The 17,274-nt window shown below is 46.9% G+C and overlaps 1 protein-coding gene and 1 long non-coding RNA gene across 2 annotated transcripts in view; one reads left to right on the forward strand and one right to left on the reverse strand.

Annotated features, from left to right (window-relative positions):
• Window positions 1–17,274, forward strand: part of GRIN2A (glutamate ionotropic receptor NMDA type subunit 2A) — a 405,170-nt gene that overhangs the window by 370,459 nt on the left and 17,437 nt on the right. Inside the window, exon 13 of the mRNA XM_070065018.1 lies at window positions 16,375–16,613. Coding sequence (XP_069921119.1) covers window positions 16,375–16,613 — 239 coding nt within the window. The remainder of the gene's footprint in view (window positions 1–16,374; window positions 16,614–17,274) is intronic.
• Window positions 1–17,274, reverse strand: part of LOC127491437 (uncharacterized) — a 24,477-nt gene continuing 7,203 nt past the window's right edge. The window contains exons 2-3 of the long non-coding RNA XR_007920101.2: window positions 4,903–5,011; window positions 1–769 (exon numbers count right to left, since the gene is read on the reverse strand). This is a non-coding gene — a long non-coding RNA (uncharacterized lncRNA). The remainder of the gene's footprint in view (window positions 770–4,902; window positions 5,012–17,274) is intronic.

Raw genomic sequence — 17,274 nt, forward strand, 5'->3', positions numbered from 1 at the left:
CACAAACACCCATCTCGCTCGCGGGAAGTGCTTGTTCCCCACAGAGCTCCTTGGAGCCGCATCAGCCCTGGCGTTTCAGAAAGTTACTGTTGCTTGCTAACCGTGTTTTCATCAAATGGAGGCTTCAGAGGCAGCAGTCACAGTTAGGGCTGCACTAGGCTACCCTGTAGATCAAGAACTTTCTGATCAAGTTAGCCAGGACTGGGCGCTGTGGACACAGGGGCCCTCGATCTCACTCACCCGTTTGGTCCCAGATTTGTTCTTCTTTCTGATCATTCATTCCACAATGAACAGCCGAGCCTCTTCTGACCTCTGGGCAGTGGGAAATGACAATGGATATGCACTCCTGGACCCCTGGTCTGTTGTCCTTATGTAGGAACCTCCTTTTGACATTTTCTGTCCGGTAGGATCATTTGGGGAGTCTGCTGAAAACACAGGTACCTACATTTCATTCTTCCTCCCAGGACATTTTCAACAAGGAGATTTTAAAAATCATGCTTTAGCAAACAGTATTTCGCATTTAGAAACATGTTATTCTCTGATAGACAAACGCTAGGCGCGGATGTCAGCGGCTAACAGATCACTCTGCTGGAGTCGATGATGTCAGATTTTTCCCTTTATTTTATTCATCTCCTTCTCTCAGGGCTCCTAATTGGGGTTGTGCAGAGACCTTGGTGATTGTGAAGGCCCGAGGAGTAGGTGGTGTTGAACTTCTAAGTGTCAGCCTCACAGCACCCACAATAGGGAACACAGCAGATAGGAAGGTAGACTGTGAATGGAAGAAACAGTCAGATAGGCTTGAATGTTAAGCTTCCTCATTCAGAAAGGATCAAAATAGACATGAAAGTCTTTATTGCTTCCCAAGATTTCACTTTCGTTTATTGACTATAATAACAGTGTTAAAAATAAAACAGGCGAGAAGCTCTGCATTCGGTCAGGGACTGAGCCAGCGCTTCTGTTGATTAACTCAGATCTGGAACCAGGTTTGCACTGGATGGATCTTCTGATTCCTTCCACGTGCAGATGTGGCCCCTTCTGAAATCGCCAGAGAAGAGCACCTAAGGGCCGTTATCAAAGAGTAGTTGAGGCTGGCGCTGCAGCTCACTAGGCTAATCCTCCGCCTGTGGTGCCGGCACACCGGGTTCTAGTCCTGATTAGGGTGCCAGATTCTGTCCCGGTTGCCCCTCTTCCAGTCCAGCTCTCTGCTGTGGCCCGGGAGTACAGTGGAGGATGGCCCAAGTCCCTGCACCCGCATGGGAGATCAGGAGAAGCACCTGGCTCCTGGCTTCGGATCAGCGCAGTGCACCGGCAGCAGCACGGTGGCCGCAGCGGCCATTGGAGGGTGAACCAATGGCAAAGGAAGACCTTTCTCTCTGTCTCTCTCTCTCACTGTCCACTCTGCCTGTCAAAAAAAAAAAAAGAGTAGTTGACTGAATCTAAATTTTTAGTATGAATTTCAACATTGCTCCCACTCTGTGTGGATGGCTTTTTCTTTTTCTGTTTTTAAAGATATTTATTTGAAAGGCAGAGTGACGCGGAGTGGTGGGGGCACAGGGGAAGATGGAGGAAGGGAGAGACAGAGAGATCTACCATCTGCTGGCTCATCCTCCAAATGCCTGCTAACAGCCAGGGCTGAACCATGCCAAAGCCAGTAGCCAGGAGGTTCCTCTGGGTCTCCCCTGTGGGTGGCTAGGGCCCGAGTATTTGGGCCATCATCTGCTGCCTTCCAGGCACATCAGCAGGGAATTGGGTCAGAAGCAGAGTAGCCGGGACTCCACCCAGCACTGTGATATGGGATGCCAGCGTTGCAAGCTGTGGCTTACCCCACTGCACCAGAACACCAGCCCCGTGGATAGAGTTTTCAAGCACACAGACCTCATTTATGCACAAAAGCCTTTAGTGAAATACACTCAAAAGAGGGTGCTGATTGGTGACCATTTGGATGCCCCAGCAACCAAATGACTTTGACCCTCCCACACATGATGAGCTGTGTCCAGGGCAAGGTATTCATGTGGAGATGCAATGTTTTCAAAGAAGAAATGTGCCAATCCCAAGCATAGATTAGCAAGAAAGGGTTTAACTGCCTCTTCTTTGGCCTGTGACCAGATGGTACCATAACAATCAGACCTGGTTATCTCCCTCCTAATTCTAACTAGAGACATATTTGGAATAATAATGGAACCGGGCTGAAGAAATAGATAAAATCCATAAATATCCTGAAGAGCCATCGACTCTCCCTCCGAGGGAAAGCTGTGAGGCTTTTCTTTCCTGTGAAGTTCCCAGCAAATTTCCCAACAGGCCCAGTGAGATCCAGAGCCAGTGTTTATTATCCGTCTGACACAGGCTTAGAACAAGGTCAGCGGTGCCAAGCCGAGGCCTGAGGAGAGTGAATCGCTCAAACTAGGGGAAGTCAGGGCCGTCAAAAAGGGAATCAGACATGACGAATGGCTCGCTGCTAAGTCAAACGCTGGCGTCACTGTGCCCGGTGCAAAACTTATGGGATGGAATAAACAGTGGCCTGAAAGCCCTCTCCGTCTACAGTTTCAAGTGCTTTCATTTGGAAATGCTGTATATGAAAAACTTCATGGGAAAAGTAGAGTTGACAGTGATGTGCCTTCTCCGTTGAGTTTTTGAAGGCCTTTCGTGTGTGTGTGTGTGTGTGTGTGTGTGTGCTTGTAATCACCCAAATCTATCACCTTACCACAGCTGTTTTCAATGTGTACATTGCTTCTTATTCCCTGTCACTTGCAGGCATATTTCTTTAAATCATCATTATCATTGGTTATGTAACAACACACTTTTATATTCTACTGCTTTCACTTATCATTATATTATATTAAACGTTTTTATGTTGTTTCATTATCTGCTCCTCACAATTATTTTAATTTTTGCATAAAATTGTCATCATTGTTATTAAACCAGAAATCGTTACATTATTTTCCTAATGATAAACATTTTCAATTTTATGCTGGTACATTTAGGCCAGCAGTTAAGACACTGGAGGAGACACTTTGCATATCTGAGTGCCTAGATTTGATGTGTGGCTCCAACTCATGGCTCTGGTTTCCGGTGCAGACCCTGGAAGGTAGTGTTGACAGCCCAGTTATCTGGGGTCCTGCTACCCTTGTGGGAGACCTGGGTTGAGAGATGTGGGTCCAATACTGGCTCTATTTGTCTCTCTGTATTCAACTAAAAGAACTAGTGCAGATGGAAGGAACATCTTCTTATCTTTTTTTTTTTTTTTTTTGGAACTGTCTATATTGTAGATTTTGAAGGATTGGTGATTATAAACAACTCTAGGAATCTAATGCCCGAAAAGTTTGTTCATATCTATAATACTGCTAATAATAAATTTATGTATAATTTTATAACAGCCTATAAGAATTGAGCACTACTGTTCTGCTTCTCTTCTATTTTTTTTAATTTATTTTATTTGAAAGTTAGAGTTACAGAGAGGCAGACCCAGAGAGAAGTCTTCCATCCACTGGTTCACTCCCCAAATGGCCACAATAGCTGGAGCTGCACCACTCTGAAGCCAGGAGCCAGGAGCTTCTTCCAGGTCTCCCACATGGGTGCAGAGACCCAAGGACTTGAACCATTTTCCACTGCTTTTCCAGGCCATAGGAGAGAGTTGGATTGGAAGTGGAGCAACCAGGATTCAAATTGGAGCCCATATGGGATGCTGGCACTGCAGGCTGAGCTTTACCCACTATGCCACAGAGCTGGCCCCCTCCTCTGCTACTTTAAGAGATGCAAAGTACCATCTTGGGGTTTTTCTACATTTTAATTCGTTTGACCACTGGAGAAAATGAAAAAAAAAGTTATCTGTTCATCTTATTTGACCTTTTATCCACTTTTACATATAAATTTGAATAAGCACCATGAATACTTTAGTACTTTATTAAAACTTTGGGGGCTGGCTCTGTGTTGTAGTGGGTAAGGCTGCTGCCTGCAATGCTGGTATCCTGTGTGGTCGCCAGTTGGATTCCCGCTGCTCCACTTCCCATCCAGCTTTCTGCTATGACCTGGGAGAGTAATGGAAGATGGCCCAAGTCCTTGGGCCCCTGCACCCATGTGGGAGACCCAGAGGAAGCTCCTGGCTCCTGATTTCGGATCGGCACAGTTCTGGCTGTTGCAGCCAATTAGGGGGTGAACCAGCGAATGGAAGACCTCTCTCTCTCTCTCACTCTCTCACTCTCTGCCTCTCCTCTCTCAATGTAACTCTGACTTTCAAATAAATGGATGGGTCTTAAAAACAAAGAAACCTTTGGTCACAAAATTTCATACAGGAAGGATCAGTAATGTAGCAGCATGGGTGCAGGTAGACAGTAAGGCTTTGGATTCAAATAAGGAACATGATCATTGCTCTAAGATCTTGGGCAAATTACTTATTCCTTTTAGGGAGCAATTTCTTGCTGTTTGAATTGTGTAATGTAATGGCACCATCTTCACCAAGTTGAATGTTATAATATTTTAGAGTAGCTTAGTTTAATAGCCATCAAATAGTAGGAACTAAGTAAATGCAGATAAGGAGAACTCCTAAATTGGGATTTACCCTAATTCATACACATAAGTTTTTTTTTAATTTTACTTTCTGTTTTGATTGCTTGAATCAAGGTTTTGCAGCCTGTGGTGCATGCTGGCCCATCGTCTGTTTTTGTAAATAAACTATTGTTGGCACACAGCCATTCCCTATGCATGTACTCTGAGTTGTCGATGGCTCTGTGCCCCAGAGACAGAGTTGAGTAGTTGTGACATGGCGTGGCCTGGCAGGCTGAAAATATTTCTAATTGGCTCTTCATAGAAAGATTTCTGACCTCTGGTTTGAATGATAAAAGTAAAACATGTCCTCTTAAAATAATTCCAATAATATGGAAGAATCGAGCTGAACATTACTCATACCTCTTTATTCTTGAAGGCTTTGTAAGTTCTCATTTTCAAAAAAGTTTTTTTCCCCCCTTCTCTGGTTTAGACAGTCTTTTTTTCCTTCTATTCTCCTTATTGTCACAGTCTTTGAAAAAAAAAAAAAGATTTATTTAAAAGAGAAAGTTACAGAGAGAGGGGGAGAGACAGAAAGGGTTGGTGGGGGCGAGAAAGGGAGAGACAGAGATGTCTTCCATCCACTGGGTCAGAGCCTGGAACTCCATTTGGGTCTCCCATGTGTGTAGAAGGGGCCCAAGTACTTGGGCTGTCTTCCCCTGCTTTCCCAGGCACATTAGCAGGGAGCTGGATATGAAGTGGTACAGTTGGGCCTCAATTCAGCACTGATATACGATGCAGGCATCATAGGCAGTGGCTTGACACACAGCGCCACAATACTGCCCTGGTCCCCTGTTTTAACTCTCTAAGAAAATTCTTTATACCTCTTCTGTGCTACCCACTAGCTTTCCCTTTGTCTTTTTTCCCACTCTCTGTAAGCAATGACATATATTCATATTACACAAACCCCAATATCCAGTTAATTTTTACACAGCTGTGCACCTGCTACCCAGATAAAGACACCTTGAACAGCACTCCAGAAAACAATCCCCAAGCCCCTGCCAGCCAACAGTCCCTACCAAAGTAACCAGTGCTCTGCCATCCATGACCATGGATTGGGTTTGCTTCCTTTTGAACCTAAAACAAATAATGGAATTATACAATATGTAATGTATTCATTTACATCCTTTAGGGAGGTAATAGCCATTGCTGACTTAACCATAACCCTCTGTTGTTTCCATTGCTGTGAGGCGTCCCAGTGCAACACACAGACCACAGTGTATCCAAGTAGCTGTTGAGGAGCATTTGCTTCTAGTTTTGGTATGCCCTAAATGTTCTTCTTCATTCAAAAATGTTTATTTATTTGAGAAACATGAAGAGAGGAAGGAAAGGTGAGAGAGAGGGAGGGGGAGTGAGTGAGCAAGCGAGTTCCCATCTGCTGGTTTACTTCCCGGATTCTTGCAGTAGCCGGGGCTGGCCCCAGCTGCAGCCTGGAGCTGGGAACACAACCCAATCCCAGTTTTCCACGTGAGTGGCAGGAACCTAATCCCTTACCCTCTGCCTCCTAGGGTCCGCATGCCTAGGAAGCTGGTGTCAGGAGCAGGGCTGGGTCTCACACCCAGACAGTCTGATACGGGTTGTGGCCTCTTAACTGCCAGGCTAAGCACCCATTCCCTCTTTCACAGTGCTTTGGTGCATTTAGACACTTGTTTTGGGGTAGAGTCTACCTGGGAGTGGAATTTCTGGGTCACAAAACATGCATTTACATAGATTCTGCAGAGTTCCCATTCGTTTCCAGAAGCCGTGCAGGCAGCTTAGACTCTGGCCAGCAGTGCTGTGGTGCCTCTCCTCTCCGAGCTCTTTCTCCTGCCTTCTGTGAGACACGAGAAGGAGGTCTGTGTCTCTGAACTCCTTCGTGGCTGTGGGATGGGATATTGCTGTAGTTCAGACATCCCATCGCTTTCTCCATTGACTTCGTGATCTCGAGCCATGTAACCTGACCTCAGCGGTCTCATTCATAGAGTGGGGCCCAGAGGCTGCAGTATCTTCCCCTATGAGCTTTCCTGGGCTGGAATTTGAATATGGCTACTTCCCTGTCCCTATGTGCTCTCCTGATCACTGCTGGCTGGATTGGAGATAAAGGGAAGAGGTTAGAACCCAGCCCTCCGCCTCCCCCAGCCTCACACGCACGCCAAGCCCCGTGGAAAGGAGCACAGGGACTTGGATCTGATTGAGTTCTGGGCGGCACTGGCAGCAGGTGTATTTGTTACCCTCCTTTCTGTTGAGGGTCTCCCTTCTTCCACTTCTCTCTCCTCCCCACTCTTTCCTCTTCCCCTCTCTTGCCCTTTCACCGTCTCCTTTCCTCCACATCCCAATCTGGAGGCCCCCTTAAGCTCCCCCACAGCGTCACAGGCAGTGGGAACGCAGATAAAGTAGAAGCGACCTGTCTTGCTTACAGATTTTACAGTCCCAGGGATCTTGTAGACAGCTCTTCAGTAAAAAGGGAATTAAAAAGCAGCGAAGTCATTTTACTTGCTGAAAGAAAGGATATGCGTCTTGGCATGGGATGTGAGATTATTGGTTTCCTTTTTCTTCTTCTTCTTCTATCTACAGTCTTGGAAAACATAAGAATCCCTTTGTGATATTAAAATGTCCTCATGCCCTTTAGGATGAGTCATAGGATTTTAAGGATCATTGATTGAGAAAATATGCGGATTCAGAATTTACTGTGAATTTATTTCTGCTCACAAATGCAGGTGCCTTTTAGGTCCTATCAGCTTGACCATGTGTGTCTGTGTGGAGTAAATGGGTTCCGTAGACTGCAGAAGTGCTTGGCGTAGGTAGGATTCCCTAGACTTCCTGCGATTTTTCTTTAATTTTCCTTCAAGAACTGTTTCTCTCCACCTCCACCCCTCTTGTGGAAAACTGTGACCAAGTCCATTGCTTGCTGTTGTGTGGAGTTCTCCAGTCCTCTCCCATCTTTTTCATTTTCTCCTCCAAGAGACATCAGTTGGCAACCTGCGTGCATAGAATACCCAACTCCAAATTGCACGCTTGGTCACATGGCCTCTGATACCCCAGCCAGATGGTGACAGTCACAGTGAACACTGCAAAACCTCAGCTCCAACCATGGAGCAGAAACCTTGGTCGGAAGGAGGTGGTGAAACACTTATGCCAAAGACATCCTGTCTTTGCATCGAACTGGATACAGTTAAGCCTAGCCCTATTTTTATTTTGGAATTGTGACTTCTCAGCATTATACAGAAATAAAATATTCTGACATTTAAATAGGGAATACTTATCTTCCACATTCAGTCTATTTGTGCCCAGAATCTTATACTATTTTCCATCACTTAGCCCATGAAAGGTGGCACATTGTTGAGTGACTCCTTGAAATCTTGGGTACAGAAGTCACAGGGTCCAGCTCACATGTGTTTTCCTTTCTTATTTGATCTTATTTGCCAGATAAGTTGTTCTTATTGGGGGGGGGTGGCTAGGAGAATTTCTTTTTTTCTCTTTTATAATATTAGACCAACGACCAACAATTCACCACGGGGAAGGGAGATATGGATGTCACTTCTTGCTGCTATTCCAGGAGGGTGAACTTGCCTCATGTGGCTCTGCATGCAGACTGTGGAGTTAGGGAAGCTAAAGACCCATGGTCAATGCCTAGCAGACTTAGGTCAGCTCCAAGGACACAGAGCACATCCCAGATCTGACCAGCAGCTTCCTTCCATATGCCGGGCAGCTGGGCGAGGAGAGGACTTGGCCTCCATCACGAAGACCCCAAGCCATCCTCAGTCCCGGGGCTGCACCTCAGAGCTCACACCGACTGTGTGTTCTCCTGGGAACACGAACCTGCTGATGAATCTGTGCCCTAGTTTTCCCACAAAGCAGTTGTTCCTTTGCCACCTCCAGTTCCAGTAGGGCTCCTGACAAACCCTACTGCCTGACTCCAAGGCAAGACATGAAGCAGGATGGAAATGGGGTCAGGCGCCCGCTGGGGGCTCGCAGCCAACCCTATTGGGATCAGCAAGCTGACGTCATTCGGCTATAGATGGAAGCCTGGCTCCTGGGAAGCACCGGACTCTGTTGCTAGGATCTTTGATGGGAACGAGCTTGTCCCGAGAGTCAGCCTTGACTTCTCGGTTTCAGAAACCAGCCCTGACCCCATTGTTGGTGGCCTCAAAGGTCCCTCCCTCTCTGCAGCTTCCGTTGAGCCTCCTTTGTGCATCACAGCCTGGTCCAGGAGAGAGGAGCTTTGTGCATTTTTGGTCAGCACCGCACAGTTTTAGGGAAAATATACCATATGCAAGGCCTGTGCCAAGGATTTAGGATCTAAGAAGAGTAATACAAGATCCCTGTCTTGAATTAGCAAATAAAGTCATCTGCCTTTGATGACGACTTAGAAACGAATGACAAATATCAAAGAAATATCCAGGATATCATGGGAAGAACCATGATCTCATCCTCATCTTCCTAGGATTCAAGGAAGCCTTCCTGGTGGTGGAGGCTTCTGGAAGCTCTACCCCAAAGATGGCCATTGTCCACTCTCAGCAGTGACAATATTGATGACGCTTTACCATGGATCTTTGTCAGTAATTTCTTGCAAATGGGCTTGGTTTCTCCCTGTCATTTCCTACCCTGGGAGCAGCAGAGCTTTCTCTGCCTGTCCTGCCTGCCTCTGGAATCAGGGCGGGACCCTCTGAATGACTCTGTCCCTGTGATAGGATTTGCTAGTGAACTTCCTCCACGCTGTAGCACCATTGTTCAAATTTGCACTACACATCCGTAACAGCCTACCTTACGTTATATTGCATACGAGAACACGCCGTTTCTGATCATGGGGCTGCTGCGGGAGGTACATAAGCAGCAACTAAACAATCTTGGACGCACCAGGAAAACACAGCTCAGGGTGTCCACATGGAAACTCATCCTGGAGCCCCCCCGTTGCTAGGGAGGGCCAGACTCCTCAGCACAAAAGCTGAGTCCCCTTTGCCTTCCGGCTCCTGTCTTCCAGGTCTCCCCCTCGATCCCTTCTTTCTGGGAACTTCTGAACGACCCTGTGATCGCAGAGCACCCCCCATTTCTCCCTGCCTGCAGACCCCTGCAGATTCAGTCCCCTCATCTTGTAATTACTGGATTGCACGACTCTCTTCCACAGACTCCACAGCCAAAGCCACATTATTCATCTCCTTGTGTTGGTGTGCCAGGCAGACATGTTGCCCGTATGTTAAGTGCTTTGGAGTGAATGAATGAATGAATGAATGAATAAGAAAAACTGCACAAAGTCTTCAGGGAACCAAAAAGCAGTGACCAGAAATGAAACAGCTCATTAAACCCAACTTCTCCAAACTGAGGACCATCACTGCTGAAGGGTAGGTGCTTCGGCTAGAACCCAAGAAACCAAACAGTCATGGAGCCGTGTGCCTGTGAGGCGCTGTGTGGGAGGTGACTTTAAAAGATGTAGTTCAGCAGGTTCTCAGGCCCTGGACAAAGCCTGAAGGGTACAGGTTCAAGGTGAATTTTTCACAACCGACCTCGGGGGAGAAACACTCTGGAAGTCTGCAGGCTCCTCACATTGCTCGCTACGAAATCCTTTCCTGGAGCGGTCCCCTCAGCTCTTAGACAGCCGGACAGAATGGAGTGAAATCTGGTCTGAAAAGCAAGAGCTCTCCCCACGGACGTGCTGAGCATGAGACTTGGGGCGAATGAGGAGCTGGTTTCTCCTACTTCGGGCACGAGAGCCTTTTTGGAGAGCTGGGGCTTCTCCGTGGCTGTGCTTTCTTGGACTCACGGACTGCATGATTGGAAGGGCACAAGAGGGGTGGGTTGTGTGGTCCACCCCACCCACATCCTCACCTCCAGCTTTCTAGACTTCTGCAGTAATAACATCTCTGGATACTTGCTGAGTAGGGAGTGTGTGCCGGGCACTGTATACAGGCAACATCATCAGCAAACCTCTGAGTTAAGCAATGTTGTGCCACTATTTGGTAGGGGTTAAGATTTGAGCTCAGAGAGGCTGAGCAAGTTCCTAGACCGCTCTGTGTCCTCCTCCAGCCCTCTTTGCAGAATGGTGGCAGTCAAGAGACCAGCCATGTTAAGTTGATGTGCGGATCATGTGAATTAGTTTTTGGAAACGCTAGTGCAGTGCCCGAAGAATAGTAGACTTTATGTAGCCTTGTTAAATATATGTAGAAATGGGTACTTGAATGCACAGGTGGTCAGACAGGGAAGTAGAGTATGTGGATTAAGAGCAGATGGCCAGTGCATGCGGAAGCAGGAGAGGAGTGGGGGATCTGACACTGATAGCGAATCTAGTTACCTCCCTCTAACTCAGGACCTCAGCAGGCCCTTCCATTCGTAGTCCATTCTAGTGTTTTCTACCTGAAACGTTCGTTCTTATGATACACTAGATGGTGTTCACTTAAATTAGCATTTGTTTCTCTTTTTTTTTAAGATTTATTTTGTTTATTTGAAACAGAGTTACACAGAGAGGTAGAGACAGAGATAGAGGTCTTCCATCCCCTGGTTTACTCCCCAGATAGCCGCAATGGCTGGAGCTGTGCTGATCCCAAGCCAGGAGCCAGGAGTTTTTTCCAGGTCTCCCACGTGGGTGCAGGGGCCCAAGCATTTGGGCCATCTTCTACTGCTTTCCCAGGCCATAGCAGAGAGCTGCATCGGAAATGGAGCAGCCGGGACTCAAACCAGCACCCATATGGGATGCTGCTGCTTCAGGCCAGGGCTTTAGCCCACTGCGCCACAGCACCAGCCTCTTTCATTTGTTTTCATTTGTTTCTTAATGGCAAATATGAAACCCATGGCTTCTACCTCATAAGGAGTGGATGGTCAGAGTGAGAAACCCCCATGCTTGCGTGGCAGCCTGCACTGTCTGTGTGTGCCAGTTCTGTGTGCCTGACCAACCCTGTGCATTTGGCGCAGCCTGTTGCAGCATCACCCCGCCAGCCGTCTGGGAGGCAGACAACGCTACCTCGGTTCTCCTCACCTGTTCTTTTTCAGATTCTATATCTCTGGCTCCTGACTCTTGCAACCCCACCAATCTGTCTTTCAGTGATGCCAGCATTAAGAAAAGAGAGACTCGCTGCTCCTTGTGCTGAGTTTACAGCCTTCCGTAAGATGAGGTGGAACTCAGAGGTTGGCAGAGGTACCCCTCCGTGTGGCTGTACCGTCTTGTCCTCTGTAGATAGGTACAGGAAGAGCCCTTGAGCAGGTGTAACTCCCTGCTCTGCGAGTGTTCATGAACTTCCCATCAGTAGAGGTGTCAGCAGAATGTAGGCTGAGCCTTGTAGGAGGACTGGTCCTCCCCTGTGGGGAGAGAAAGACAACAGTGGCTGCAGACCCGCAGCTGCCGATGCACGTCTCCATCTGCTCACAGGAGAGCGTTGAGCTCGTGTCTTCCCAGCAAGAATGAGTCTGCTCCAGGCAGGAGATTTAATTGTCCCATTTACTGGCTCTGGTTCGAGGGATCGTATTGACAAAGATCGTGACCTCCTCGTAATGGGAGAAACTGACACTGGAATAAGTTTCCCAGAGCTGCTTCTTGGGAAAATGGCATTTGATTGTTCGCCCTGGCCAAGGGCATGCCTTTCGTGCTCAAGCCCATTGCAAGTTCCCCTCGGCTCTGTGTTTCCTTCATTCGTTTATGTGACAGCAAAACTCAGCAAACAGATCTGAGCATTTTTGCAATAAGCCTGGGGATCTAAGTAAAGACAGAGAAACAGAAAATATGGATTCAATCCATACTGCATGCCGCAGGCCACGAGAAGAATCAAAACCATAAAGCACGGTGTGCGATCTCCCTCAAGGAGATTACAGTATACTTGAGTAAATTAAAAACGAAATAAGAAAAGTATTTGAACTACAGTTCAGTACACTACTCGAAGAGGGCCACGAGGCAGGAAATGATTAACTGGAAAATGATTGGAACAGGCTGTAATTGGTATTGAGAAATGTGAACTTCCTCTCCTCCCAGAGTGCAGGTCTGGTTTGCCGAGCTGACTTATTCTAAACAGAGATGTTGTTTTGGCAAAGGGTAGAGGGAAATTCGTATCTGGAGCCTGAAAAGAAACCTGGGCCATGTTGCTGCCCGTTTCAGGCTAGCAACCCCACAGGAGCAGTGTGCTGGGATTTGATGAGTCATGGTGGGAAGACCCACTTTGGCCTCCTCATTTACTCCAAAGGGAGGGGAAGGTTAGCAGTTGACTGCTTCGGTGCTTTTCTGAGGGGAGAAGCCATCGTGTGAGTGTCCAGGGACACAGTGGGCAGAGAGCTCGGGCCGAGTTTGTGGTGGGGCTGAGTGGACACCGGGCTGGTGTAACAGGTTCTGCTGTGACAGATCTGGCCGGATAGCCATGCTGGAGGCTGTTGGAAGGAAACAAAGTGCATCAGGGTAGCCCCTTCCCTCATTTTGCCTGTGCCAGTAACGAACAAGCTATGAAGCTATGTACTTCAGCTATGAAAAGGAGGCTAGGAAGTCTCTGTCCATCAAAGTGAAGAACGTTCAAGGAGGTTTGCCGTCTGTTAGAAGCTCTGAGTAAGAGATGAAGACCCCAAAGGATATGGCATTCCAAATGGATGCTGCTGAAAGGGTGTAGTGATCACAATTAAAAAAAGACTCATGCAGAAAAGCTGACATTAAAACCACTGGAGCTATGACTGAAGCAAACCCAGAAACCCTTTGCAGGCATTTCTGTAACCCACTGTTCTTGGGGGCCTTTGGAATTTAGAGAGAGAGTAGCTCTTCACAATATCTGTCCATGATCAAAAGTTACAAATGTCACAAGGAAATAACCCACCCTGAGGGTCAGAACGCGCAACAGACACAGATGGGGATGCCATGAAGTAATCCCCAAGACTGCATGATTCAAATTATTAAATATATAAAACTTGAAGACAGTCACAGCAAAAGAACAGGACGTTATCATAGAAGTAGCAGACAAAACAGTGGAAGAGCCAAATAAATGTCATAACTCAGTATTACATTAAAATTTTCAAGTTAAGCTAAATTTTACTAATGAAAGAATAAACAAGAAAATAGATCAATAGAAATCATCCAGCATAGAGGAATAAGGGAATGCAAAATATTAAAACAAGGTTAATAACTCAGAGGACAGAGTGAAAAGGTCAAGAATGTTTTAAACAAAAGTTTCAGGAAAAGAATAAAATAGGATTATCATACGCTGTTAGGAAATTGCAAACTAAAACGAGAACTCCCTTCCTATTAGAAAGGCAAAAATTCCCAAATGCTGACAGTACAGTAAATTCTGGTAAGGGGGTGGAGCAACTGGAGCTCTTATTCAGTGCTGGTAGAAAGGCAAAGCGGTGCAACTACTTTAGAATACAGTTTGTCAGATTCCTGCCAAGCTAAACAGAATCCTCACCATAGTATCCATCAGTAGTGTTTCTGGGTACACATTTACCCAATGGACTTGAAGGCATGTCCAGAAAACCCACATCTGAATATTTATAGCCATCTTATCCACAATTTCCAAAACGTGGACATTCCTCAGTTGGATGAATGGATGAACAAACTGTGCATCCATGTTATGAAATATTACTCAATGAGAAAAATAAATGAGAGTTAAACCAGAAAATGTGTGGAGGAAATTCACAGTCCTGATTCTAGTGAAAGAAGCCAGTCTGAAAAGGCTCCATACTGTGTGAGTCCAACTTTGGAACATTCTGGAAAGGCACAACCGTAGAGACAGCAGAAAGGTCCACAGTTGCTGGGGTTCCAGGGTGGGTAGGAGGAGGGATCAATGGGGCAAGGATGGGATGGTGAAACAGTGTCCGAAGCAATTAAAGAGGAACTTTTTCCCGAGTTAAAGTGGTAACTCATCCAGTTGAAGAATCACTCTGAGTCCAAAGCGGAACAAATAAATCCATACCTGAATGTCCACACCAAATGCCAAATGAAATTCTCCAAGGCAATTAGAAATAGAGATGGCATGGAAAGGGGTGACAGCTAAAGATCAGCCAGGTTCTTAGCAACTGCAGCCCAGACCAAAAGAAAATCAAACAACATCTTCAAAAGCTTGAAGAAAAAGATCATCATCAGCTGGGACTTTTCTGGTCCGCCAAAGCATTCAAGAGAGAGAACAAACCAGAAGCAATCCACTCTAATTTCACAAAACCTAAACAAGAGACCAAAACCAAGTTACTAATCACAGTCAACCTCTTCAAAAGGGCATCAGTCCAAACATTTCTGGCGTCTCCTTTATTTTCCCCTGTCTTTACTATGTCTTAGAGATACTATAAATACAGATGCATACAAAAGGTAGTCGGGCTTTTCATTCAACATTATCTGCAGCTTCCTTGGTCTTCACTGCCCTTGAAGAGTATGTTTTTCAAGGCTTGGCGTGCAGTCTTTAAGTGCCATGGTTCAGTGAGTTGCCAGATAATTCCCAGGTGTTTAGGTCAGAGTGCACGTGAAAGAGTGACGTGCCAAGCACGGCTGCTGCTCTCTTCTGTTGGAAAATCTAGCTGCTGCTTTAATCGCCTTCTGTAGGGTGGGGGTGTTTGATTTGCAGGAGGCTACTCAGAGCCAAAGAGGCCTTTCTTCACCTGAAGTCTATGCCCCACCTCTATCGCTTGTAGTTGTTATTCTATGGAGCGGGGAAAGAAGAAGTTAATGCAGTGGAGAAATACCATAGATGTGCCAGGCTCCATTCTAGGCAGTTTCTTTACAATGATAAGTACTAGCACAAGCTACTATTTAGGAGAGCTTACTATGTATGATAGAGGCCAGGCACTTCAGGGAGTTTATATGTGCTGATCTCATTTGATTCTCACCAGGGGCTCTTGGAGGTAGACACTGTTATTATACCCATTTCACAGGCAGGATGACTGTGGCTCCAAGGTAAATGATGAAGTCAGAATTGAAATGAAGTCTGTCCACTGTAGCATGCTGCCACTTTATTCCCGTGTCCCTGTTGTAAGTGTGGGTGGGTGTTGGGGCCAGGGTAGAAAAAAGCAAGGTGGGAAGAACATAATAGGATCCTGCCTCCCCTAAAAAAACACCCCCAAAACACCAAAACCAGAAACTATGCTGAATTCACTGCACTGTATTGTGGGGTTTTTCAGATGAAGAGACAGGACATGGGAGTATCCATTCTAAGAGCACGCCACTGGGTAGCTATGCATTCCCACTTTTATTTAGAGGATACCAGCAAGTCTACAAGCCAGCAGGCACCTAGGCAAGGTTATACATCAACTTAAGGATTTGGGAAAAGGAATTGGGTCTGGTGGCCTAAGATAGGGATTAGAGCTGTGTTGTGAATCTTCAGAGACAGGCCCATTTAGATGCTCATGCAAACTTACAAATTCCTGAAAATACTCCAGGTACCAATTCATGTCCATTAGGCCCCTGCTGGTCCCACTGCCACATTCCTTTGGGAGTGGGTGTGCCCATCCCCGTCCTGTTTTTGCTTAAGCCGGAACTGTGGCTGTACCTCTAATTTCTGGGGGATGTGTCCCCCAGAGAGGCACTTAGGCAGAGAGTACTTCAGGTATGGAAAATGGAATTAAAGATACATTTATTTTGGTGCAAAAATATTGGCCTCCATGCCTAAGTTTTTCATAATAACTTGTCTTCCGTGAACTTTTTGAAGACCTCTCATGTGCATGGATTTCAAGAATTTTTGCACCCACATAAGCTGATCTTTTGGTTCTCGTCTGCACACTTTTCGAAGCACCCTCCTCATGTGTTAGCCCATTCTCACTGCAGTGGGACTAGGCGGGTGTGGTTATCAGTATCCTTGCTCAGCAGAGGGGCTGATGGACTCCAGGGGCGCTCAGCCACTTGCCTTCCAGAGGGCTCAGCCCCAGGCTGCACGCTGCAGTCCTCACTGCATGTGGACCCTGTGTTCTGCTCAGGTGAGATGGAGGAGCTGGAGGCACTGTGGCTCACGGGAATCTGCCACAATGAGAAGAACGAGGTGATGAGCAGCCAGCTGGACGTGGACAACATGGCGGGCGTGTTCTACATGCTGGCGGCGGCCATGGCCCTCAGCCTCATCACCTTCATCTGGGAGCACCTCTTCTACTGGAAGCTGCGCTTCTGCTTCACGGGCGTGTGCTCCGACCGGCCCGGGCTGCTCTTCTCCATCAGCAGGGTCAGTATCCCTGGGAGGCGGGGCCCGAACAGTGTGGGGCTTCTGGGAGGCAGGGAATCCCTGACTTCCCAGTGGGGTCTGTCCCCCGCTCCCCTCACTCAGCAGCTCTTGTTGGGTTTTTCAGAAGGACTTCCAGACTCCTGTGTGCATTCATAAGCCGGGCATTGCAACCTGGATGACTGTGAAGCACAGAGGTCCCATGGGATGGGTGCAGGAGGCTGGGTGTGAGAGAAACCGCACGAATGCAATGAGAGGTAGTGACTGGACCTGGGAAAGCTGTGCGAGGCTTGCTAACCAAGAGGGGGGAGCCACACACAACTCCTGCCGAGTATGGTATTATGGAGTGTGTGGTCCGTATCCTCAGTCTTCTAGCTTTGAAGAGAGAAAGTGATTCTGATGTTATGTGGATGTTTCTATTTTTAAATATTAGCTAACTAATTCCATTTGTAAAATGTGGACTAGACAAGTCGATCTGGCCTTCATTAGCCCGGTGTTACGTTACCAACCTTGTTCTGCAGGATCTTAGAGTTTACAGGTGCACCACTATAGAACGTGCAGAACAAAACAGAATCTACATGCAGTGTCATGCAGTGCATATGCAAACCTAACAACATACAAACAGCAACACAGCAGAGCCTGACACATGAGACATGGGCATGAC

This window comes from Oryctolagus cuniculus, chromosome 19 (assembly GCF_964237555.1).
Source record: "Oryctolagus cuniculus chromosome 19, mOryCun1.1, whole genome shotgun sequence".
NCBI classification, from domain to species: Eukaryota; Metazoa; Chordata; class Mammalia; order Lagomorpha; family Leporidae; genus Oryctolagus; species Oryctolagus cuniculus.